Genomic DNA, 26,907 nt, shown 5'->3' with positions numbered 1-26,907 from the left:
CTCCCACTGTGCCCCATAGCAGTCATTGTCTCCCACTGCTCTGCTTCTCGCAGCCAGCTCCTGCTGCCTATGACTCACAGGAATTACAGTGCTCTTCCACCTCTCACACTGATGAAGTCCAAGAGGATTAAGTAAGTCTTCAGAATCATGGAGGGAGGAGAAGCAAATGTTAACTATAGGATTTTCTATGCTTGGAATTTACATTAGAAACCTCTTGATCACTGTGAAAGTAATATTCAGGTTTTATTTTCCTTTTTTCTCTTTTTTTTTTCTGCTTTATCTCCCCAGATCTCCCCAGTACATAGTTGTATATTTTAGTTGTGGTCTGTGGGACACCACCTCAGCATAGCCTAAGGAGAGGTGCCATGTCCGCGCTCAGGATCCGAGCTGGTGAAACCCTGGGCTGCCAAGCAGAGCGCAAGAATTTAGCCACTCGGCCATGGGGCCAGCCCCAATGTTCAGGTTCTAAATACCATATTATCCCCTGTCTACATTGTGGATTGTATTTGGATAATTCTTCCATTTTTCTCTGATATGATTTTGGGACACGTTCCCCTATGCTAAACAAAAGTGGGCACTGGAAATGTAAACATTTAATAATGGTTTCAACAAGCACAATTAAACAGATAATTTTAAATGATTGCTTCTTTATAAGTAGAGCAGTCTAGCAAGAAGATCACGGATGTGAAAGTTAGTGTTACGGATTTGCCTCTCAGTTCCAATACTTCCTAAAAGAAGAGAGGAAATTGTGCATCTTCTCTGTTAGGACTCATCAGTTGAAAAAAAAAAAAATGCAGACTTATTGTGAGAATTGGGAGAAAATAATGTTAAATGAAAGCCTAGCAAAATACTAGGCATTTGGTAAGTGTTGGCTGCTGTCGCAAATGTTATTGGTGCTCCTCTATGTGCCCTCAGTCTGTGTGATTCTCATCCTTAGGATCTCTGTCTGTTGGCCGGAGGCATTGTCTCAAACTGTGAAGGCTCCTCTGCTAGCAGGCATGGCGCTGGTGGGGAATTAATGTGCCCCAGGAGAGGGGTCAATCAGTGATGGCTGATACTTGGTGCTTATGTTCCCCTGTGCTAACAAGGCTGTGTGCTCTACACTTGTTCTGGAGATTCCTCGATGGGATTAAGCTCCAATCGCCTGTTAGTGAATTGCCTATAGTGGTAACTTGCTTGACTAGACATACTTCCTTGGCTGCCTTCCCTTTTCTGTGTCCCTTCCGCACTGTCTCCTAGAGATAAATACTGGACTCAACATTTAAATAAATTACTTATACTTAAGGCCTCATCTCAGGGTCTTCTTCTGGAAAGCCTTAACTAAGACTACTTCTTTCTCCGTTGTGTATGTGCACCATAATAAAAAATGGCACCTTGCTTGTAAAGGCATTCAGTTACACTGCAACCCCAGTACTCTTGGGTCTATACATATGGCGTGTGAAGTACTGTGGCATAGTGGTCAAGACCTTGGGCCCTGACAGCACACGGGTCTGGATTAAAATCCTGACACTGCCACTTTGAACAAGTTATTTAATATCTCTGAGCCTTGGTTTACTCATCTTTAAAATGGGGATAGTAATTCTAAGTTGTAATGATTAGTGAAATAATGGGTCAAATATGGATGATAATTGTTCCTATTCCATAGGGTTAGTGCATATAAATGAGAAGAAAGATGCACCGCCCTAGTGGAGTGTCTGGAACCCAGGAAGCACTCAGTAAAATGTTAACTGTATTAGCTTGCTAATAACAAGAAAACCCTAACAAGGGCTCCATTCCTGCTTCTTAGCTAAACCCTATTACAGCATGGTTCGTTCATATTAAAGTCATCAAAATACCATTTTGGGTTATAGGCGTGATTATGCATGTGCCAGTCCTTTCTCTCTCTTCTCTATCCATACAAACACATCTTTATATACACATTTCAATCTGAGTTAATATGTTTACATTTTACTGGATGGTTTTTCATATTACTGAAGTATTTTGTATGACCACTGAGATTCATCATGGGCTTTCCTTAAATAAAATGCTCCTATTCCTTTCATTAAATCTAAAATATCTGTTAATTTACCAAAGGCTAATGTAAACTAAACTTTTCAAGGACACATTTGTTATATAAAGCAGGCCACATCTGTACAAACTGTGAATGCACACGCATGTGCAGTAAAAGTGGGTATATTACTGTAGGAAACCTGAAGAGTAAAATAACAAGAAACTCTGTTTAGAGTTAAAATTATGTTATTAAGCAAAATACTGGGCCCATGGTAAGTATGCAATGAAAAATTCATGGACTGAATTATCACGCTAAATTATAGGCTCTTCTAGGCTTAATCTTTAAAAGTAATTCTATCTTTGAAATTTATATTTATTTCACAAATCTACTCTATTTTATTCATCTAATCTATTTTAGTAATGATAGGATTATTTTATATTACTTGTTTTTATCAGATGGCAATATATTCGGTATATTTAGATCTTACTTTATGTTGTGTGCTTTTTCCTTCAAAATGTTCTTCAGAAAAAAATTTTCAGCAGAAGCAGACACACTGTTCTAGGACATCCCTTCCTTTAGAGACGAATTTTCCAGCATAAGAAAAGATTGGCTTCCAAATTGGTTAAATTGCTTCTTCTGTACAGCGCAGTGACATGTTGTCTTGTAACAGTGGAATATGTGCTCTCTTTTCGAACGAGCTGTTCTATGAAAAAGTTTTATTTAGCCCACAGAGCCAATCTCTGCATTTGTGAGTGTTACCTCCTTTCTGTATTACCAGGTTTTTTCATCATCTGTATTGCTTCTGCTCTGTCAGCTGTAACACAGTTTAGTAGCAACCCTTCTTAAAAAGCGAGATGTTTCTGAAAATAGACAGAACAGTTGGCTAGACAGAAAAGAGATATCAACAAAAGTAGGTCTGCTGTTCCTCTTTGTTTTGCCCCCTGAATCACTTCTGAGGCACGCAGTTTCACACATATGTAAACGAACAGGCATAGAGTGGGAATATAATCTAACGTAATCTGTACGTCCCAACGCAAACTTTGACCCCATTTTATTAACGAAATCAAATTATATGAAAACTGATTCGGCTCAGAGATTTCTTAAATGTTTCACTTTTGTGCCAATTAAGGGGTTTAACTGAATGTATTGGCTGGGTTTGTTCACTTTTTTTTTTTTCTGAGAGAACTTTGGGTTCCAGAAGTAAATGAATTCTTTAAATCTGTGCAAGATCAACAGACGGGTCCAGTTGTTTATTCATGGTTGATTGTAGAGCTGATTCAGCCGAGAGGAAGCAGCGGCTTGATTGTGTTTTTTTCCCTTTGTGCATCAACTAAAACAAAAATTAGGTCATGCAGTATTTATTCTCTGGGTAAAATGATTTTTTTCAACTGCTCAGACTTCCCATTAATTAGCGGGAAAGACCAATATGGAATAAAGGGACAAGCCCCTCTAATCACTTCTTTGTCAAGTAGAAACGATATGACATCCCTTTCAGAGCACAACTTAGAAGACACATGAAAATAGCCAACCCACCAGCTGGCCAGCATCCCGTGGTTGTCCACAGTTGACAACGCTTGAGTCAAATGCCTATAAGAGTGCTTCTCTACAGAAATGGGCATCCTGAGGCTAATGATGTGTTCAGATGTCATCTCTGCTTCCTGATTTTACCTCTGTATCTTGACTCTCCCTACAATGCCTATAAATACACACATATAAATATTTTTTAAATGCCCATTTGTGTTGCTTTTGTGATATCTCTTTAATTAATCTTGGACAAATTGTCTTTATTTCTAAATCTTTTCCCATACAAATTAAACCAAGTTTTATCAAAGCAAGCTTTATCACTTCCTCTTTCTCTTCACTTATAATTCTAAAACCAAGCTTTTGGGGGGGGGGAAGATTAGCCCTGAGCTAACATTTGCCACCAATCCTCCTCCTTTTTTTGCTGAAGAAGATTGGCCCTGAGCTAACATCTGTGCCCATCATCCTCTATTTATATGTGGGACCCTTGCTACAGCATGGCTTGATAAGCGGTGTGTAGATCTGCACCTGGGATCCAAACCAGTGAACCCTAGACCACCGAAGTGGAGTGCATGAACTTAACTGCTAAATCACTGGGCTGGCCCCAAAAGCCAAGCTTTTTAATCTGGGTCTTTGAAGCAGACATGTATGAAAGGGCTGCAGGAGGCCGTGAACCACCTGAATATGTATACAGAATCATGTGTGTCTCCACATGTACTTTGTTCTGAGGAAAAGACCATGTCTTTCTTTTGATTCACAAGTGGGTGTATAACTCCCTAAATTTTAAGAACTACTGTCACCTGGATTTTCTCTCTCTCCCTTCTATTAGTTCAGAAATGCTAAATTTTATCACATGCAGCCCCTGGGTTCTATGGAATACAGTTGGCTACCACCTTCCTTTCCCATTATAATTTACTGCTGACCCCTTATTTTCTCTTACCTTTCTGAATTTTGTGCTTTCTCTGTTCCAATTTAAGTAACAGAAGAAAGAGAGAGAAAAGAGGTATTCTGTACTAAACCTCTACAGGTAATGGTGGTTGGCATTTTCTTCATGTGGCATTTCATTTAATCCCATTGCAACCCTACAAGTTAGATAGTATGCATGCCTATCTTCACAAATGAGAAACATGAAGCTCGAAGAAGTTGGTCATCCTTATAGCCGATAGATGGAAGAGTTGAGATCTCAATCTGTGTTTGAATCTAGAGTTTATTCCTTCGTGAAGCCTCTCCAGATGGAGTAAATGGTCATAGCTTACTAAGGGCATCACTTTTTATAGTGTATAACTTATATTTTATTATTATTCTCTATCATCAAAAAGTACATTCATTATACTTTGTGCATAAATCTAGTACAGATGTACATGTTGCTATATTGCACCAGTGTTGTCACATTATCTCATACTATCACAGAAGGCAAGAACCATTTATACATTCATTAATTCATTCAGTTTTTAAAAATAACATTTATTAAATGCTTCTATTGTCAGTTGCTTTGCTAAATTCTATAAGAGTGGTTCTAAGCATTATCTTCACATTAGGCTCTACTGTAGAACTTTTAAAAAATGCCAATACCTGGGCTTGGTACCAGGAATTTAATTCAGTAAATGGAGGTGGCACTTGGGCAGTGTATTTTTATTAATTTATTTTTTTATTATTTATTTATAATTTTTGCTGAGGAAGATTTGCCATGAGCTAACATCTATTGCCAATCTTCCTCTTTTTACTTGAGGAAGATTCACTCTGAGCCAACATTTGTGCCAATCTTCCTCTGTTTTGTATGTGGGTCACTGCCACAGCATGGCTGCCAACAAGTGGTGTGGGTCTACACCCAGGAACCAAACCCAGGATCTGAAGCAGAGTGCATAGAACTTAACTACTGGGCCATGGAGCCACCCCCTTGAGTGGTCTATTTTTAAAACCTTTCCCAGGGGCAGCCAGTGTTGAGAACCATTGTTCTAGAGCAGTGGTTTTTCGAAGTGTGGTCCCCTCGATCTGCAGCATCAGCATCAGATGGGAACATATTATGAAGGCAAATTCTCAGCCCTTCCCCCAGCCTCCTCATGTACTGTACCAGAAACCCCAAGGATAGGACCTGGCTGTCTCTGTTTAACAAGCCTTCTTGATGTTTCTGAGCTACAGGTTGAGAAACACTTCTCTAGTGACAAAGGATGAACATGGCACAGTACTTGCCACTAAGAATTCCTCCCTGATCTCAAGGAATTCCCAGTTGTTTCAAATTTGTATTTTAATTACCTAAGACAGTTCCATAATTTGTAACTTTAGGTGATAATGACAATACTATTACTAGTTAAAAAGTGTAATACTTTTCATCTCTTCTTGGGCAGCCATTAAATGAAGTGTTTATAAGGAGGTAGTGATCGGTAGGGATGAAATAACATCCCTTAGCATAAGTCTTATGAACCTTATGGTTGAGCTGAATTGTCAAAGTGTTTTGTAACACACACACACACACACACACACACACACAAAGAATTTGAAAATATAGAATCTTAAAAGGCAAATATTTCCAATAAAGGGCTTTTAAGTGGTCTCGTGTTTTGTTTCCATTCTATTATTCCATTATTTTTAATATTTAGTTTCTATTTCCCATCTTGATTACTATAGCTTTTTTTTTTACAGCTTTATGAGAGTATGATTGACATGCAAGAAACTGCACACATTTAAAGCATTTAATTCAATAAGTTTTGACACATATATATATATATATATACCAGTAACATAAAACAGTTGTAGGAGGGCATCCAATTCTATTACAGGTACTTCTTAGTTACAGAATTTTCCCCCTCCACTCCTAAATGGCAGAATGAGCCTGCAGAGGAGGCTTTCTGAGAAAGTTGCATGACCTAAGACTTGTAAGGCAATTAGATATCATCCCAAGTGAATAAAATGGGGAAAGGTTTTACAGGATAGAAATAAAGCCCACCTCACCTGTGTGAAGTCTAGATTCTTGTGATTGTTGCCATTTATCATCATGCAGGGCTTAAAAATACCTACTCGACCCTCTTATTTCTTAAAATTCCTATTGAGAAATGAGCTTAAGCACTAGTGAAATACACAATGCTGTTACTGAGAGTGGCTATCCAGGGCCCTATCTCCACAGGCAGTTTCTTGCATTAGGGTGGCCTTTTGAGCTGTGCCCACCAATCCTTTCTTGAAAGCATATTTCTCTGCTGTGTGTATCATACAGAATGTCTTGCATAAAAGTGATGCTTTTGCTTTTATAGCAGTGGAATCTAATTCCTTGCCTTTAATTTCCTTTTACGTTTCTCTCTTCTTTCTCCTGAGCAAATAATGGTGTTCATTTATCATTACTCCCATGTACTAATACTGAGACTTTACTTTTTGGGCTTAAATTCTCGTTCTTTCTTCCATTGCAGGTTGGCTCCATGAGCTGGGAAAGAGGCTGGAGTCTCCATACTATGGCAACAACACCTTGGGGGGCCCGTCGATCCGAAGCGCCTATATTGCTGCTCTGTACTTCACCCTGAGCAGCCTCACCAGTGTTGGGTTCGGGAACGTCTCTGCTAATACAGATGCAGAAAAGATCTTCTCCATCTGCACCATGCTGATCGGTGGTAAGGGAAATTCTTCTGTTATACCAAGAGAAGGAAGCAGAGTCTGCCACTGCTGCTGTTCTGTTGGCTCTGTCCTAAAACCTAATATAAATATATTGATTTACAGCAGAAGACTCTAAAAAGCACTAATTAGGAAATGAGTGATATACATTTTAATATACAGATTAGTAATGAAAGTCTGTGATGTCGAAAAATTCCACTTTCTAGAAGTAGCCATTTACCTGATGGTTGATTTTGAAAGGGCAGGCACTTGGTATTCCCAACACAATTGCAGGCATATGTTTGAAATTCCATTTTATAGTCCCAAACAGGTCAGTGTGATCTAATTTTGTTAATACTAACGTAGTCAGTTAAGGATCTTTGATAGATCACTTAGTTAAAAATAAAAACAAAAACAAAAAACACCAATACAATAATAATAAATAGTTAACATTTATTAATTGCTTGTATGCTCCATCCTCTGTGCCAAATGCTTCAACACAATACCCTAAGTAATTCTTAAGGCAAATCTATGGGTTTGGCATTCTTACTATCCCATTTGACAAGTGGAAAAATTATTGTATTAACGTCTCTGAGTTCCAAACTCACCTTCTGTATTCTGCTCTGCAATGCTGGGGTTTGGACTCTGCAAACCTCATTCTTTGCCAGCCGACTTCAGTTACTTCTGACAATAGGGGGCACCAGAGGGAAACTAGAAAGCAGGAGTTGCAGAGAAGGGACTGCCTGCCTCTCATGTGTATGATGTACTCTAAGTGGCAGGCCACCTCAAGCAGCAACAAGCGGTTCAAGCGTTCAGCATCTTCGGGCGCTCCCAGAACCAGTCTCATTGGGCCTTCTTGGAGATTCCTGCATCAGTCGGGAGTGCCCTCACATCCAAAGTCAGAGCCCTGGTTCCCTGTGGCTCCTCACAGCTCCTCCTCTGGGCTTCTGTGTTCTGATAACTCCACTTCTTCCCTGTGTTTATCCATCTGCAAGGGCAGAAGCTCCTCCCTCCCTGTACTTACTATATCCATGTTACTTCTATGCTCTCTTTTTGCTCATTCAGTCTTCCGACACCAGGGAAACCAATTCCCTATAGTAAATTCTCTTTGTTGAACTATTTAATTTCTTTTTTCTGAATCTCCTAACTTATCCAGGCCTGATACTATTATTGTCCACATTTTTCGGATGGAAAATCTCAAGCCTGGAGAAATAAAGTAATTTTCCCAATGCCATACAACCAGTAAGTAAAAGAGGCAAGGTTTGAACCCAAGTGAATACTTACTTCTATCTTTAAATACGTAAATGGAAACTCACTGAATTATAAAACTGCTATCATGGAGAATAGGTCGTGTGGATGTCTACCTGGATCAAGAAAGGATTCATATTAGACCAGAGTTCTTTTTTATTATTATTTTTTTTGAGGAAGATTAGCCCTGAGTTTAACATCTGCTGCCAATCCTCCTCTTTTTGCTGAGGAAGACTGGCCCTGAGCTAACATCCGTGCCCATCTTCCTCTACTTTATATGTGGGACGCCTGCCACAGCATACCTTTCCAAGCGGTGCCATGTCCGCACCCGGGATCTGAACCAGCGAACCCCAGGCCCCAGAAGCGGAACATGCGCACTTAACTGCTGCGCCACGGGGTCGGCCTCTAGACCAGAGCTCTTAAACGAGGGTTCTATTAGTATTTTCTGCCCCACACTATTCCCCCAAAAGCCTGTTTTATCATCTTCTCTTCAAGGCCTTAATCTTAAATATCACTTAGAGTTTTGAACCTTAGAATAAGGGATGGTTCCTACCAGCTTCCTTGCATGGGAAATGGGAAATGCGTATGTGCGGCTTTGGGCAGTGAGTCATCCAGCCAGTGGAGAAATCAAAGAAATTTAAAGCCAAACCTGCCCTTAAGGACAGTTTGGAAGAGAGAGGCTGAAATATGTGGAAAGAGTTTTAACAACATCAGGCAGTAAATGTTAATTGCCAACTCAGTTAGGCAGTTCAGAAGCAGTGAGAAACAAGGGCCCGGGATCCGGAGAATTTCTTGGAAAAACAGTGCTTGTGGCAGAGTTGCTGAAGCAGCATGCTGCGGCTGCAGCCATTGGAACAGACTCTTGGCTGATGAAGAGCAGTAACAGCCTAGGGAGCAAAGAACAGGAATTTTCATTTTCTGAAGAGCTACGATGTGCCAGACCCTGTGATGGCTGTTTTATACCCAGTGTTATGACTTATATAATTGGTGCTCTCCTCAATGGCCCATCTTTCAGTCTAGCAAAATGACAAGCATTTTGCAAATAAACACAGTCTATACTTATTTAATATTTACCCATGTTTCTTCTATTCCTGTTGGAAATCTTGGGAAATGCTCAAGGCTTAACCTACTAATTTGACATTTGAAGAATCTTAGATAATTGTGTTTACTCTCTATTGGTCAACAGACTATACTGTGAGTGGTCTTGAATCAGAAATTGTTAAGGCATAAATAATTTTCTGCTGTTCACTGTAAGTAGAAGCAATGCTGGTCACAAAGCCAAAAGATGTGGCAAATAATCAGATAATGTCAATTTGTCACTTGTTAAATGTTTCTTGAGCAAATTATCCTGGTGCAAAATCAGTGCTCATTTGTAGGTGGCACTAAAGCATTTAGGTGACTTGAGTAGCACTTAGGAAACCAGTGGTTTTGAATGCCAAATGCATCTAAGCAACTTGAATTTATTAGTTAGAGCTTCCCAAATTGGTGTTTGTGGAAAATGACTCTGATTGTGACAATTACTCTAGGTTAGGAGAAATGATGCCTTCATTTTAATATTTCCTAATTAACTAATTACTTGCATAACTTTGAGAACTAATCATAAGAGGTCACAATATTGAACACTTTGTTCGTTTAATTCTCATAACACAGTGAGATAGAGGTTATTAACACTCCAATTTAGACATAAGGCAGCAGAGATGTAGTGAGTTGAAAAGCCAGGATTCACTAAGACCTAGCAAACTTCTCATAAAATATCCATTTCATTATATACTGTAAATTGATTGTATTCACTTAATTTCTATAAATATGCACAACTAATTATTTTTAAAGACTCTAAATATATATTATCATGGACTCAAGTCTAAGGTGTTTTATTAGGAATCCTCACACAAGGCTGATGAATTGCGAATGACAGCGATGCAATATTTACTACAAAAGCAGGCAGTAGCAATATTAAATGTTGCAGGTGACTGCCAAAACCCCAGATAATTACCTAGGGCAGAGGCACTCACAGGCTCCGTGAGGAGGAAGGAAAAAGCAGAAGCTTCCATCTGAGCATCTGTAAATATAGGGTGTGCAAAACATTGATTTGTGAGAAGAAAATGTAAAACTATCAAATAGATTAAGCAAAAACAATGAGGAAAAAATCCATACCTAGACAAATCCATGTGAACTCTGAGAACGCTCAAAACAAAAAGCAACCTTAAAAGCTACAGACAACTGTTAGAATTAGTAAGTGAATTTTAGTTAGACTGATAGATACAAGGTCAATATGCAATACAGGAAAAATCAATTGTATTTCTATATGCTAGAAACAAACAATTAGAAAATGAAATATGAAAAATGCTTACAAAAATATCAAGTATATAGGAATAAATCTTTAAAAATGTGCAATACTGCTACACAGAAAACCACAGAACATTAGTGAGAAAATTTACAAATGATTTAAAATAATGGAAGGATATAAAATGGTGACGTTTTTGAAACTCAATATTTTAGAGACCAATTTTACCCAAATTAATCTAAAGATTCAATGCAATCTCAATAAAAATCCCAGTAGATGTGTGTTTGTTTAAAAAATGGCAGACTGTTTCTAAAACTTCGTGGAAATGCAGAACTAAAACTAGTTAAAGCAATCATAAAGAAGAAGAGAATCGGAAGAATTGTGCTATAGATATCAAGATTTATTATAAAGTTACAGTAATTAAGAAAATATAGTGTTGATTCAGGAACAGACAAGTAGGCCAATGGAATACAAGAGAATGCAGAAACAGGCCTGCACACACATGGTCACTTTACTTATGACATAGGTGACACTGCAATGCAAAGGGAGAAATGATGAGACTTTCAATAAATGTTGCTGGGTCAAATGTATATCCACATGTTGAAAAACAACCTTGACTCCTCTTAAAACTGTACATTAGGGGCCAGCCAGTGGTGTAGTGGTTAAGTTCCCACACCCTGCTTCAGCATCTCGAGGTTTGCAGGTTCAGATCCTGGGCATGGATCTATCAACTGCTCATCAACCCACGCTGTGCCAGCACCCCACATACAAAACAGAGGAAGATTGGCATATATGTTAGCTGAGGGACAAGCTTCCTCAAGCAAAAAGAGGAGGATTGGCAACAGATGTTAGCTCAGGGCCAATCTTCCTCACAAAATAAAAAACAAAAAACTATACATTAAAATTAATTCAAGATGGATTTTGATCTAAATGTGAAAGAGAAAACAATAAAGCCCCCAAAAGATAATATAAGAGAATATTTTCATGACTTTGGATTTGGCAAGGTTTCTTTAAAATGATACAAAAAGCCTTAACCATAAAGGAAAGATTGATAAACTGAACGACAAAATTTCTATTTATCAAAAGACATTGTTAAGAGTGTGAAGAGGCAAGCCACAGGATAGGAGAAGACATTTGCAAGCATTTACCTGATAAAAGACTTTTATCAATCACATGTAAAGAACTTTTATAAGTCAATAAGAAAAGAGTAGACAACCCAAAAATGTGTAAAAATTTAAAAAGTACTTCAAAAATAGATTTCTATACTTGAATAGACAATAAACATATAAATAGGTGCTCAACATCCTTCATCAAGGTTATGCAAATTAAGATCAAAACTTGATAGCATTTACATTCACCAGAATGCTATATGTAAAACCACTGACCACTCTGAGTTTGCGAGGATGTGGAACATCTTGACTTCTCCTGTACTGTTGATGGGTGCGTCACCAGTGCAACACTTTTGTCAATAGCTACCAAATCTGAATATACCTATACTCAGTGACTCAACAGTTCAACTTCTGAGTGTATATCCAACAGAAATACATACATATATACATCAAAAGGCATGTACATAGATGCTTGTAGAAGCATTGTTGTAAGAATCTCAAACTGGGAAAGCCCATTAATAGGAGAATAAACAAGTAAATTATGAAATAATTATTCAATAGAATACTATACAGTAATGAGAATGAATGAACTGTTACATCATGCAACCACATGGATGAATCTTACAAACTCAATGCTGATCAGAGAAACCTGGCACAAAAAAGTACATATTGTATGATTTTGTTTAGAGAAAGTTTAAAAGTAGGCAAAGCTTATTGATTGTAATACAATTCATAACTGTGGTTACCTTTGGTGATGGGGCTGGTTAGTGACTGTGAAGGGAGCAGAGGAGAGGCCCTAGCACACCGATCATATTCTGCTTATCCATCTGGGGGATGATTCCATGGGTCTGCTCACTCCAAGAAATCTCAATGAGCCATCCATTTAGTATTTGTGTAATCTTCTCATTGTGTGTCTTTGATATTAATACCTTGTACAATTATAATAGATGAGCTAAAAATAATAACATAACTAACAAAAGTGGAATGAGAAGGTGGGTAGCAGCAAGCTGAGTTCTCACCTTTCATGTCGGGTTGTTTTCAAGTATTGTCTTAACATGATGAGTTACACAATAGAAGTAAAATCATATTGTCTAAAATATCAGTGATAATCACAAGAGCTACATGAAATAATTTTAAAAGATTGCCTTTGGGGAGTGGAATGGGGGTGAAGGGATAGGTTTGGGTATGAACTGTTCATAAATTTTCTAACCACTTACAATTATGAAACTATTTTTCTTTTGGAGGAAGATTAGCCCTGAGCTAACATCCACCGCCAATCCTTTTCTTTTCGCTGAGGAAGATTGGCCCTGAGCTAACATCTACGCCCTTCTTCCTCTACTTTATATATGGGATGGCTGCCACAGCATGGCTTGATGAGCAGTGCTAGATCCGAGCCCAGGATCCCAACTGGCGAACCCCAGGCCACTGAGGCGGAGCATGCGAACTTAACCACTGCTACACCAGGCCTGACCCACATGATTATAAAACTTTTTAAAGAAAGTGTCAAACTATCAGAGGTTCATTTCAGTTTCATAAATATTTATGGCCCACTTAAATTATGCCAGGCACTGTGTTAGATGCTGAGGAAACAAAGATGACTGACGTCAGGCTCTCCCTTAAGGAGTTCACAGTTTGGCAAAGGAAATAGGTACTTAGATGTTCTTTCTTTTTCCATTTTCATTTTTACTGTTACAACGCACATGTAGAAAAGACTGGCAAATCCACACCAAAAATAAAATTGCATAGAATCCTATCACCAAAAGATAACCTTTTCAGTCTTTTACATTTATATACCCCTATTTTCTGAAATATTTATATCAACTACACATATCATTTTTGCCACCAAACAAAATATATTGAGAACATTTTCCCACATCTTTAGAAGTTCTTCTATCACACATAGTAATGGCTGCCTAAGAGAAATCTAATGAGTTAGACCCAACTGATGAGGACATCAACTCAGCCTCAGAGGGTATGTACAGCTTCTAGTGAAGACAACTCTCTCAGAGGACATGTCCACTTTAAATGAGGCATTGTTTACATGAAAAAAGTAGAAACTCAATAGTCAAGGCTTTCCTTGGGTCTTCTTATCCTGTGCAAAGTGTCCTGACATGATTCTATTGGACCCGTTTGAGCTATGGTGTTCACAAATTCAGGCCCTTTTTAAGATGTCTTTAGACTGCCATTTAAATTCTTCACTCAGGAAATTGTTCTCACTCTCTATTTTCGCAACCATCTGCCATCCACAACCTGGTGTACTTGTAGCAAGGAGTGGAAAATTCCAGGGCAATGAGTAGGTGGGAGAGAGAGGAGGACAGCTAAGATTACCCAAAGCCTGAGCCCTGGTCTCCTTTTACATCAGGAGAATACAGTCCCTATGCAGACTCTGAAGGAACTGCAAAGTAGTTGGCCATAGAAGAGCAAAGGAGAACAATGTCACCCAAAATCCAGAAAGAGAAGTATCGGGAAGGGAGTGAGAGAGAGAAGTCTGTTTACTTTCTTCTTAGATTCCAGTTGTTGAGGTTCCTCCAAAGACCTGACAGCAAGATGACATTTTACAAAATGCATTCTATACCAAACTCCTACACACAAAAAAAGAGCCTCCCACACACTCAGCAGCAGGCCTGGTGTGCTACTTTAAGAACTGTATACCTCAAATCTGCTAGGAGTCGAAGGAAAAGTGAACGGTAATTTCCACACTGACCTGGATATGGAAGTTCTTGAGTCAAACTTTCAGAGCAGATGGAGTGATTTGGGCTGACGGTTATAGACACTCTTTGCTAGTGTGAAACTGATAACCAGTGACAGAGGGACAATAACTTTGGAAACAGAAAAACTATGAGAGCTAGGCCTCTATGTTTTTAACTACTTAAATTAGAAGTATTTTCCTATGCTGAAATGAGACTTTGAAATTATGGTGACTCCGACATAGAGTAGCACTTTCCAACAATTATGAATGCTGCAATTAATCCAGTAATTCATTTTATTGATAATGTACAATTAAGGTGCTAAATGATCTGAGCATATTACTTCTCTTACTTTAAGTGCTTTACCCACATTATAATTAAGCAAAGCAAAGTTAAAATCATACGCGTAATTAAGGAAAGCAGTGTTAAAACAAATGAAATAAAATTGTTCTCGGTACTCAGTTCAAGCTCCATAAAAGACTGTTACATACTTTTACAGATGGTAGGGCTCCCAAATACTGAGCCCATAAGTGTATTAACAGAGCCTGAAATCAGTGTTTAATTTCTTAGACTTGGAGAAGAATCAGTTCTTTTGTTTGCTGAATGTTTATCATAAATAGAGATCTCCTCTTACAAATAAAATACCTAAGCATCAGAACCATACGGAAGAATGAACCTCTATTTAGAGTCTACCAAGAACCATTCAACTGTAAGTTGTTAAGCAGTATACATTGTTCTTGGGATATTTTTGACCCATTGGAAGACATTTCATTTTTGATCATTCAGAAAGAATATATACTTACATGTACTTGCACGTAGCAGGCACCTATTGAATACTTCTCAAATTTCTGTCATCAAGAAGTTATATCCACCAAGAACCACTTTTAATTATTTAAGAGGTTGTTGGAACCTCTTAAATCTGAAATCTCTTAAATCTGGGTCCTTTTCCCCAAATTTTACTCTACTGAGCATGCTGAAAATTCGTAACACTTTTCACTTTCGTGGGAAAAATTAACATAAATTGAGCACCCACTGTTTTTCACACATATACTAGACACTGAAAAAAATATATTAACTCTTTAAATCTTGAAATAGCCCTATGAGTAAGGTACTATTATGCCCATTGACATGTAAAGGGACTGAGTCCCTGAAAGAAAATTACGTGTCTTGCCTAGTTTACAAGAGCTAAGAAGTGATAGTAAAGCCAGGGTTCAAATCCAGACATGTCTGATTCTGAAGTCCACATTCTGTCTGCAACATTATATTGCCTCCTGTATATATACCTAAGTTTAACCCTGTTCTAGTAACTTCTCCAAAATATTCAGGCCTTTCTTGTTATTACAGGATGACTTTATAGGCATGGTGGCTGTATTTTCCATAGATGAGTGATGATATATAACTTATTAAAAATTTTAATTCCCTTGTTAGATTATATTGAAATTACTATTCCAATGGTTAATAATTTCTGGTAAGTGTAGGGGGATAAAAAGAATTTGAATTGGGGCTATCCTGAAATATTCAGGAGGATAAATGTAATAACATGTTCACACATTTGCACTAATTTACTCATTTTGATGCTAAGAAAGTTTTAACATAATTCCCTGGACCGTGAAATTTTGGCACAAGGAGATTTTGATAGATCCTAATAGACAAACTACTAAATTTTTAGTGTCTTTTTTTTTTTTTTTTACCAAAACTGCTGAAACAGAGGATTTCACTCAATGCCTGAGCTTCTTACCTCATTGCCAATCTCTCCCCAAGATGAGGATCAGGGCTAAATCTGAATATCCCTGAAAATTAATTTCCCATAAGTGTGAGTACACCTGGCTCTCATCTCTCTCGCAGTTTCACATCTCCACGTGGGTCCAAGGCCCTCTCCAGCTATCTGCTGGCATCTGCAGAGGCCATTCCAGTTCTGTTTGGCTGACTAGCGCAAAATTTGTCACCCCTTTTCTGACTTCAAGATATTTGACCACCTCCCACGGTGGGCAACTCCTGGAAACTGAAGTCCTTTCACTCGCTCTATTTTTTCCAGTAGAAAATCCATCTCCAATCCCCACCCACTGTCAGATTCTGGTGAGCAAAATCTCTCTCTTCACGCTTTGGTAGTAGTTTCAGAAAGGGAGGGCTCAGCAAGAAAGTGGAGCTTAAATACTATCTAACCGAGAAACCTCATCAAAACAATGGTCGTGTAGTTATTTACCACCCTCTTCTTCTCAGGAGGGTAATGATAACTCTAAGCAGAATACTTGTGTTTCTCTGTGAACTCATTTGTTTCTTGACAGTCTCGAATTTTCTGATATCTCCCTTAAAATTAAAATGACTATGGAGCTGGGATGAGGTTGGGGTTTGAAGACATATTCGTCTCAGCTTCAGATTGCTCAGGAAATCCTCAATTCCATTTCTAACAAGTTCCTCAATATTTGTTAACATAAATATGCTACATTTAATATCCTATAACTAATTTTTTTCTTTTTTTGAGGAAGATTAGCCCTGAGCTAACTACTGCCAATCCTCCTCTTTTTATTGAGGAAGACTGGCCCTGAGCTAACATCCATGCCCATCTTCCTCTGCTTTACACGTAGGACACCTACCACAGCATGGCTTTTGCCAAGCAATGCCATGTCCGCACCCGGCATCTGAACCGGCGTACACCGGGCCACCGAGAAGTGGAACGCGCGAACTTAACTGCTGCACCACTGGGCCAGCCCCGCTATAACTAATTTTAAATGATGGCTTTGGAGAAGAGACTAATATTCCCATAAAGGCTACTCAGTTATGATAGACTTATTTTTTAAAACATATTTGTAATTATAATAAAAAATAACCATTAAACTATAACTTGATAGTTTATTCTATGAAATTATTAAAACTATTTCATCATACCCATTAAACTATACCAAGCTACTAAAATAATACAGATGTGAATAGAGTGCAAAATAAAAGTTTGTCATAGCTAGAATGGCAGCTAACAGATTAAATGTGGGTCAAAGGGGCTTATTTTGCATCATACTGAGTATTTTTAAAAGATGTTTTTATTCTGATCAGGCCATATGAAATCAAAATGACCGTATCAGGTCGGTGACAAAGTGGCTGCACCAAAAGGCTCATACCAAAATAGCCGCATCACTGTGGCCACGTAAGCATACTCTGCTCTGGCTCGGGATACATAGACTGTAAACTGAGACTTAAGAAGTGAGCCCTCCATCATCTCTCTCCCCCGTTTTGTGTTGTGTTCTTCCTTCAGCCTTGATGCATGCCTTGGTATTTGGAAACGTGACGGCGATCATACAGAGGATGTACTCCAGATGGTCCCTCTACCACACTAGAACGAAGGATCTGAAGGACTTCATACGTGTCCATCACCTGCCCCAGCAGCTCAAGCAGAGGATGCTCGAGTATTTCCAAACAACCTGGTCAGTCAACAATGGAATAGATTCAAATGAGGTAATGTTCATTTCTCACGTTGACATTTTCAGGCAGAAAGCACATATTCTAAGGTAAAAGCAAGGTGCTCTAATGCAGGTCTCAGAACAGAAGTACACACCTACCAACTTTTTTAACTCTTTAATTTTAATGTCTCATGAAACCCAATCCATCCTCTTTCCTCTGCTTTGGTGTATGTTCTCATAATACAACTTTGGATTGACCAGTGTTTGACATTAACTTTCTATTTTGGTCAATCAGGTGGACTTATTTTCATTCTCATTGACTCTCTTTGCAGGAACCAATTCTTAATGACAGTTGAATGGTGTAATCTTGGAATATTAGATTAATCAAAATAATATTTACCTTTAAAACCAACAAAGTAAAAAAAAATGTTTTTCAGTAAAGGTGTTATCTTTGGACTTGCAGAAACACCCCAAACCACTGTAAAAAAGCTATCGTATAAATCAAGCAACCATTTCACCAACCCCCTAACCAAACCAGTAATCAACATCTTTAAAGTGATTATTTGGTTTCTCCTCTCTTCATCTGATCATGACACCAGAGAAAACACCAGAGGGTCCACATTCCATATCTTCTCTCCTGAGTAGGAGTCTTTGCGAGAAGCAAGTCACAAGGAGCTTTATGTTTTCATTCTAGAGTCTTTTATCAATTTATTCTATTTCTCCAGACTTATTATCAGCTGATTATTCAGTAGCGCATAACTGGGGTCATGGCCATTGAGAAATCTCTCCATAATTATACATGCTTGTACTTCTTCTTCTGCTCTCTGATTGGTCAAACAGTGGGAAAGAAATCTGTGTTGTCTTGCAAAGTAAATCAATTAGACTAGACTTACCCCAACTTGATTTTCTCTTTCACCTTCTTTCATAGCTTCTGAAAGACTTTCCAGATGAGTTGCGTTCTGACATCACCATGCACCTGAACAAGGAAATCTTGCAGTTGTCTCTTTTTGAGTGTGCCAGCCGGGGCTGCCTCAGGTCTCTGTCTCTACACATCAAAACCTCCTTCTGTGCTCCGGGGGAGTACCTGCTGCGTCAAGGAGATGCTTTGCAGGCCATCTACTTTGTATGCTCGGGCTCCATGGAAGTTCTTAAAGACAGCATGGTGCTGGCTATTCTTGGTAGGTCTGAGTTGAAAAGCTTCATGAAATTTTACTCTGGAGAAAAAATTAAGGAGATGAAATGGGGAAAAAAAACTATGATTGAGAGTAAGCAAATTATGGATGAATATATGGACTCAAGGTTATTCTTCAAATGGGTTTAATTTGCCAACTATTTATTATTATTATCAATTGTTATCTCGCTATGTTAAGCATTATATCCAACACATCATTTGATCCCTGTTAAAAGGCCAGTGGTATAAATAGTATCCCTATTTTACAAATGAATAAATAATATCTTAGTTAACTTAATTTGTCCCAAATAACATAGTAAGAAAATGGACATAGTTCTTTCTGATTCCTAAAACCAGATTATTAGTCATGATATATACTGACTCTTGGTGAAATATCTGGTCGATTGTACAGGGCATTTCTGTGTTTTTTTGGAAAGTGAATTCAGAGAAGAGCATTGAAAATTAAGTTTTATCTGTGATAGAAATAGAGAGAAAATGATTATGCGTTGACTGAGTTCTTATAGCAATCATCAACCCAATACTGTCAAGATGACTATAGCCTTTTTTTATTCCCTCAAAGAAAACTCACAAGACAATTTGTGAAGACCTTGGACCACAAAATTGTTTCCAACTATTAAGCCGTAATTGGTGTCCATTGAAATAAAGGGTCAGTTGACAAAATATGACATGTAGGGTGAGTGTAGAAAAATCCCTATCCATAATTTTATGTGTACCTCTTAAAAAAATCAATTTGATTTATTCATTTGTCTCTCTGTTTATTTATTTATTCAACTAATATTTTCTGAGGGCTCATGAATGAATCAGGTGCTGGTCTGAGCAATATATTTTGCACGAGAATGTAGCACACCAATGTTTAGAATTTGTGTTAATAAAAAGGAGCTGATGTGGCACTTTCCATTTATTTTTAATTTCATATTTAAGAACCTAATATTTGTAAACAACTTGACCATTTACAAAATATTTTCACTTGTGGGATCTTGATTCAACCTTCCTAACACAAAGAGACAGATAGGAGAGGTATTTTCTCGTTTTTTCAAAATCAAAGCTAACCTAGGTGTTTGGACTCTGTATCCAGCGCTCTTTCCCCCTCTAAATAATACCAGTTTAGTCATATAACGCATATGTATATATTATGTTCAGTCATATAATATATATGTGTATATATTTATCATAATTATATAAATCATTGAGAACCTATAATCATTGCATTCTAGTTAGTAAGCTTCTAGACAGATTATATTTTGGAAGAGAGAACTAATATTTATTGACTCCCTAATATGATCCAGGTGTTTATGTCCATCATCCAATTGAAACCTTGCAACCCTATTAGGTTGGTGTGATTATCCCCAATTAAAGGTGAAGAGATGGAAGCTAGGGAATGGTGAAACAGCCATGTGCTTTTCATTGCTGCATGTTGGCTTCACTTTACCATTTACCAGAGGAAAGGTACGGCTGCCTTTCAAAGTTTTGGCTCAGTTCTTGACTCACTCCCTTATGTTTTCCTCCTTAATAGAAAGGCACAAAATAGCAACTAAAAGAGTTTATCATCAGCTTGGCCAGTTCATTATCAGTGTTAGGGTGAGGGTCTCTATGGGTGTGTTTTGTAAGAGAATGTAGCACTCTTCCTGCCCATTTCTCATCTTTGTCAAGTTAAAAGCCAGTCATTCTATCATCTTCTGCTTCTAAATTAAAAGTGACAATTATTTTTGTTTGCTTCAAAAACTTAACTTTAATCATACAATACTTCTTCATGAGTTTCCTTAGTATCACTGTAAGTTTTATAGCCTGCCTATTTAACAGGGCACACAGTTATTTTCCAGAACGTTATGATTTGATATACATGCAAGCAAAAATAACGCACCATTTTTAAACATTGGTAATGTGGATTTTTTTCCATAATTGTCATGAATTTTTAAATTTTGTAACTAGTAATAATTCTAGGAATGGAATATGAAGGCGTCATCCATAACACTAGAGAACAATAGGTGCAAATTTGATGACATATGTAAATACCATTGTTTGCAATACACAATGCAATTAGATTACTTTGTTTAAAAAAACAAATTCTACTAACAGCTGTAGGATTTAATCCATTGCATTTTGCTCCTGCCCAATTTCCTCCACAAATTGTGATTTCCACGATTAACATTTTCACATCTTTGCTTCTACTGTGTTATCCATCAAAAGTGATTTAAGTGTAAATTGCCACATGACCATTTTAAACACGAGTACGTGGTATTTGGACTAAACCCAAACAAAGATAATAAATTATTAATATTTTCTCTCTGTGGTTAACATTATTTCAATGGAGATTGACTATCTTACTTTCTCTATGGTAATACTGTCTTATGGGGCCAATTCAAATCAATACTGACTTTGATAACCTTAAGCACGTGGCTTCACATTTGATCTGTACATATTTAATACATGTTCACTCTGCCAACAAGATGACTTAATCTGTAATGTCGTGGGGAAGAAATAGCACCAAACAGCTGTCAGCTGTAACTCATTCAAGCAATTCTGTGGTCCAGTCAATGCATGAAGGCCTTTCCTAATCTGATGCCTGGGGAGGGAGTTGACCATGAAGGCCAGGATTTGTTACTGGAATAGAACATTTTTGCCTCTTATACCTTCATTTCATGTCCCACTAATTGTGTTTTCCCACCAATTTCTTCATTCTTGTTTAAACAACAAAGCCCTGATAAATGCACTCTTCACAGATGGCATTAGTCTGACTAATTATGATTAAACACAAGTTAAAGCTCTAACCCGGATGGTTTGCAGATGCATCCCATAAACTTTTAGTTTTTTTCTTGCCCAGTGGAAGAATAACTGATTAGCAAATATCAATTATAGAACTCTGAATAATGGAGACTGTAAGTGACCATAGACATCTTTCTGTTCTTTTAGAATAAGGATACTGAAGCCCAGAGTACTCAAGAAGCTTAGATCTAGGTCCCAAACCTGGATAGTGAGAAATCTACAAAACGGTAAAATTAGTGAGAGTGAGAACCATGTTGTTACTTACCAGTGTCTGCTTTCCAGGACTCGACACGAGGTCTGGCACACACGTCAGTGCTCCATAAATATTCATTGAATGAATAAATAAACTGGGATTCTTTCCAGGGTGCCAAGTTTGGCAAGATGTTGGTGCTATTTTTATAACAGGGTCATTGTGGCCAAAAGAGCCATGGCCACTCGAGGTATGAAAGTATGACAGCCCTAAAGTTATTCCAAACACCAGTTGCTTAATAAAATGTGAATGCTCACTATGGCAAGATAATGCATCATAATAAATTCTCCTCAGATATACAAAATTTGAAAATTTGCTGTATTCAAGGCACCCCGGCTATATTTACATCTTGCACCAGTACCCAACTTGGAATTTTTGAGCAGCAATTTAGATTTCTAACAAAATATGCAAGAAATGAAATTTCCAAGTTTAGCAGTATTGATGACAACAAAAAATCAGACTTGAATTCATCAGCACCATGTGGCTGTTTTTGCCCGTAGTGTCTATATGTATAGATTTCAATCTTTTTTTGCTTCTGCCAAATAGGCTCAATTTCAAGGTTTAAATCCAATATTAATTCAAAGATAATACTGAGATACAATTTGATAATTTAAAAATGCTCAAGTTTTTGCTGTGCCGTAAATATTTATGAATATTTCAGGTATTCATGGTTAATTTGGCATGTTTCCTTTTACTGTCAAATTCAGTAAAACAGATTTTTATTGAAGCCTGCTACATGCCAGAAACTTTGCTTCTGGAAATGCTGGGCACAATAAAAAAATAAAACTTTAGAAGTTACAAAATTAATTGAACACAGGACGGGCAGTTCCTTCTATAACATTCCAAAGATATTATTTTCTTGGTGGCTTTTTTTGTTGGTCAATTGTTTATTGTTGGTTGCCTATGAAATGGAGCAAAGTGGCCATTGAAAAAAATAAAAGTTAAAGCTAGGCATGATGCTATTTGAGGACAAAGTAAAGACTCAGAAACTCCTAAGCTGTAGCCATGTAGCTAGCGCCAGTGTCCTCTGTGAACTTGATCATATTACTTCAGCTTTTAACCAAAGTTTGTCTGAGAATTGAATGGCTTTTCTGTCATGTTTCTCACATGGATGCTGAGTGAATTAATAACTGTGTCTAAAATAAATGTGAAGCTGTAATCAGCTGTTCATTAGCTCTTACATTTATGCTCACCTTCCCGCTAAGTTAAACTGAGTCAAATCAATTTAAAGATTTTAAAGATCGGAATAAATTGTGCAATATCATCTGGTCAGCTCACTCAAGGAAGCAAGCTGGTTCCCAGGCAGGGAAATCCAGCCCAAGACTCATAGGCTGAGGTATTGCAGACAAAAGATCGGGGGTGCTGGGTGTGGGGCGGGCCATAGGTGGCTTAGGTAAAGCGGTGCTAGAGCTCTCTCTCTGTAGTGCCACAAGTGAAGAGCTCATAGTTTTCATTTATTCACTTTCTTTTTGGATGGAGCAAATGGGGTTTTTATACTGTCACAGAGCATTAGAACCATGACATGTTTTACATTTTTATGTAGTAGATTTCACTGTCCATAATGTTCAATGGTTATCTCTGTTATCTCTGCCTCCCAACCCTGAGATGAGGGAAGGAGAAAACCTCTTTCCACATCACCCACCTGTCTTGTAGCCATGTTCAGAGATAAATAAAACAAGCCGAGTATGTTAGAAAGCCGACGATGAAGCTTACATTATTATTCTAAGTGCTAGAATCAAAATGATTAATCCACATCTTGATGGTCTTACACAGAGCCTCTTTTACACTCAGAAAAATTTGAGCTTTTGTTATTTCTCTTGAACCGTTAAGACAACTGTGACAAAAGTGTCAACTGGTTTGTCTAAAGTCGTTTACCGAATCCTGTGAGGGACTTGTCTGGAGCCCATCTGTGACCTACAGTTCCTAATTCTGGGTCTCTGGTCTTTCTCCTCTAGACAAGTATTCTCTGCTGGGAACAGTTTTGCCCACCAGGGGACAGTTGGCAATGTCTGAAGATATTTTGGGTTGTCATCGCTGGGGGTGGGGGATGAGAGCGGCTGCTAAGCATTCTACTATGTACGGAACAGCCCCCAAACAACAGACAATTACCAGGCCCCAAATCTCAATGCTGCCAAGTTTAGAAACCCTGCCCCGGAAAAAGGTCCCTCTTCTCTTTTCAGTCTAATCTCAGAGAAGGGAAGCCTGTGAATCAAATGAAGTTTCCAGTCCTAAACATGCTTTTTTTTAAAGTGACATTTCTCTTTTTTCACTGTTTCAAGGGAAAGGGGATTTAATTGGAGCAAATCTATCAATTAAGGACCAAGTGATCAAGACCAATGCAGATGTGAAGGCTTTAACCTACTGTGATCTCCAGTGCATCATCCTCAAAGGACTCTTTGAAGTGCTAGACCTTTACCCAGAATATGCTCACAAATTCATGGAAGACATTCAGCATGACCTCACATACAACCTTCGCGAAGGTCATGAGAGTGATGTAAGTCTCACTTCTAATTAGTGCTGAGACCTAATAACACGGGCCCTGGAGATCATTTATAACAGTACAGGCAGACGTCATGACCTCACTTTAAAAGTCTCTGAATATATAAGGTATGATTATTCAGCCACTAGTTAGGCAATTAAATAAATAGCCACAAGTCAAACCTGGAGTTTATTGTCAACATTCTAAGAAAGTATTTTTTATGGATGACTTCTCTTAACTCAGTTTCTTTCTTGTTTATTTTCATGTGTTTAGAAGCAATTTCAATGATATATGACGTTTAGCTAGAGATGTGTGATATCTCCAGAATTGAAAGATTTCCAGGTAGAATATGTAGTTCAGAGTTTGCTGTGTTTGTAACTCTTGCTTGATATAGATTTTGCTTAAGAACAGTCTTTTTGTTAACCAGTACCCAAAACAGTCTATCTTAAAATGACTAAATATGCATAAAAGGATTCAAGCCAAAGAAAGCATAATGACACTTTATGAAATTATATATTTGCTGCATGTTTCAGCTTATACAAACAGCTTTCCTGTCAAAATATGTACTATACTGCATCCTGTGATTAAGCTGATCGTGAACATGACTACATTAGATGTGTCAGAGGGACAAATGATTTAATAGGAATGATTGTTGAAAGGCAAGCCAGAGCATGCATAGCATTCTGTGACAACAAAAGCCTTGACCTGCTGTCCTGAACTCTATCCGAGATATTTGCAATACTCAATTTTTTCCTAAGGGTTTAAGAAGCAGTTGTTTGGACTAACTCACGTTGTGCAGACATTTTGTTAGTCATTAATATTCTCCACTTTGAAAGGTAGAGAAAGAATCCAAATTTTGTATTACCTCATCTTGGTTGAGGATATCAAATGACGTCAATACTTCGATGGTATGCCATTCTGAAGTTCAAGATTACCAGTTTTGAATGTGTGCCTCTCCCCATTGATGATAGCAAACAGCAAAGGAGGTATCGATATTTCTTGGGAATCTATTTGAGCTAAGCACTCTGCCTATATAAAGCGTCTCATTTAGTGCTTCAAATGACTTTTTAAGGTAAGCATCCATCAATTTTTTTGGATGAGAAAACAGATTCAGAATAGTTGAGTAATTTATATGTCATCACACAAACTCGTAGTGGGCAGGGATAGCATATGAGCTGAGGTATCTGTCATTTAAAAATTTATACACTTTCTGGACTGGCCTGGCGGCCCAAGGGTTATGTTCGCACATTCCGTGTCGGCGGCCCGGGGTTTGCCCGTTTGGATCCCGGGTGCAGACAAGGCACCATTTGGCAAGCCATGCTGTGATAGGTGTCCCACATACAAAGTAGAGGAGGATGGGCACAGAAGTTAGCTCAGGGCCAGTCTTCCTCAGCAAAAAGAGGAAGATTGGCAGCAGATGTTAGCTCAGGGCTAATCTTCCCCCCCCCCCAAAAGAAACAAACAAGAAATCTATACACTTTCTATTAGTTCCGTTGTCTCTTCTTCTTGAAGGCAATTTTCGTATCTTCCTATTCAATAGAGAAAATTTTAAAACTACCAGTGTTTTTTGTGATCTCCATGACAGCCTCATGTGACAACTATTTTTGAAGAATGGAGGTGAGTTAGAAGTTGGATGCAACCAAAAAGGAAAAAAGAAATGAGGAAGAGAAAGAAATAGCCAACATTCCTCAGCATGGAAAAGTGGAAAATATTGGTCCTCAATCCCTACTTTCTTTTTATTTGATTACTTTTTAAAGATCTTTATATTTGATCAAATTTTTTATGCTTTTTTTTCTATTTGCTGGAACATCAGTCATAGTGATTTTAAAATTCCAATGTCTGAGTGGGACTATTTTCATTTTCTGTTATTTTTCTCTCTCTTGCTTTTTGGTCATTTGGTTCCCTTTTTTTAGCAGGTGTCATAATTTTGTTTAAATCTAGATATTACTATGAAAAATTGTTCATATTCTTTTCCTCCAAATAGGATAAGATTTTCTTTTGGCAGGCAGGTAGAGGACCAGTGAATCATTTCATCCCGTCCATAATTCCTCCTAGGCTTTATCGAGCTGGTTTATTTCAGTTCACTCTTACTCTAGGGGTGTGGCCCTCAGTCCTACGACGTGGTTGTTCTGGGATCTCAGGTGAAAGCCTTGGATGCTTCCCAAGGCCCCTCTGATTTGGCACGGCTTGAACTCTAGCCTTCATCTCCTCCGCACCACCTGGTGCTGAAATCGCTGCTCTGCCATTTAGCCGCCCAGTTGCTGTTTTCCTCTGCGTTTCCTGGAGCACTCTCTGTGTGTGCTCCAAGGAGGAGCTGGCTAAGGCCTCAAGGGCCACGTTAATGCTGTTACCTCCTCTCTGGAATGTTATCCTGCAAATCCCCGATGGTTTGGTATGCCTGAACTTCATCTTCTGT

At 38.1% G+C, this 26,907-nt stretch overlaps 1 protein-coding gene across 1 annotated transcript in view; it reads left to right on the top strand.

Annotated features, from left to right (window-relative positions):
• KCNH8 (potassium voltage-gated channel subfamily H member 8) overlaps window positions 1–26,907 on the top strand; it is a 337,488-nt gene that overhangs the window by 257,162 nt on the left and 53,419 nt on the right. The window contains exons 8-11 of the mRNA XM_046641053.1: window positions 6,910–7,107; window positions 17,663–17,862; window positions 18,736–18,985; window positions 24,292–24,506. Coding sequence (XP_046497009.1) covers window positions 6,910–7,107; window positions 17,663–17,862; window positions 18,736–18,985; window positions 24,292–24,506 — 863 coding nt within the window. The remainder of the gene's footprint in view (window positions 1–6,909; window positions 7,108–17,662; window positions 17,863–18,735; window positions 18,986–24,291; window positions 24,507–26,907) is intronic.

The sequence above is a fragment of the Equus quagga genome, chromosome 1 (genome assembly GCF_021613505.1).
Source record: "Equus quagga isolate Etosha38 chromosome 1, UCLA_HA_Equagga_1.0, whole genome shotgun sequence".
NCBI lineage: Eukaryota > Metazoa > Chordata > Mammalia > Perissodactyla > Equidae > Equus > Equus quagga.
Note: the sequence above shows the minus strand (reverse complement) of the source record. Positions and strands in the feature narration are given on the sequence as shown.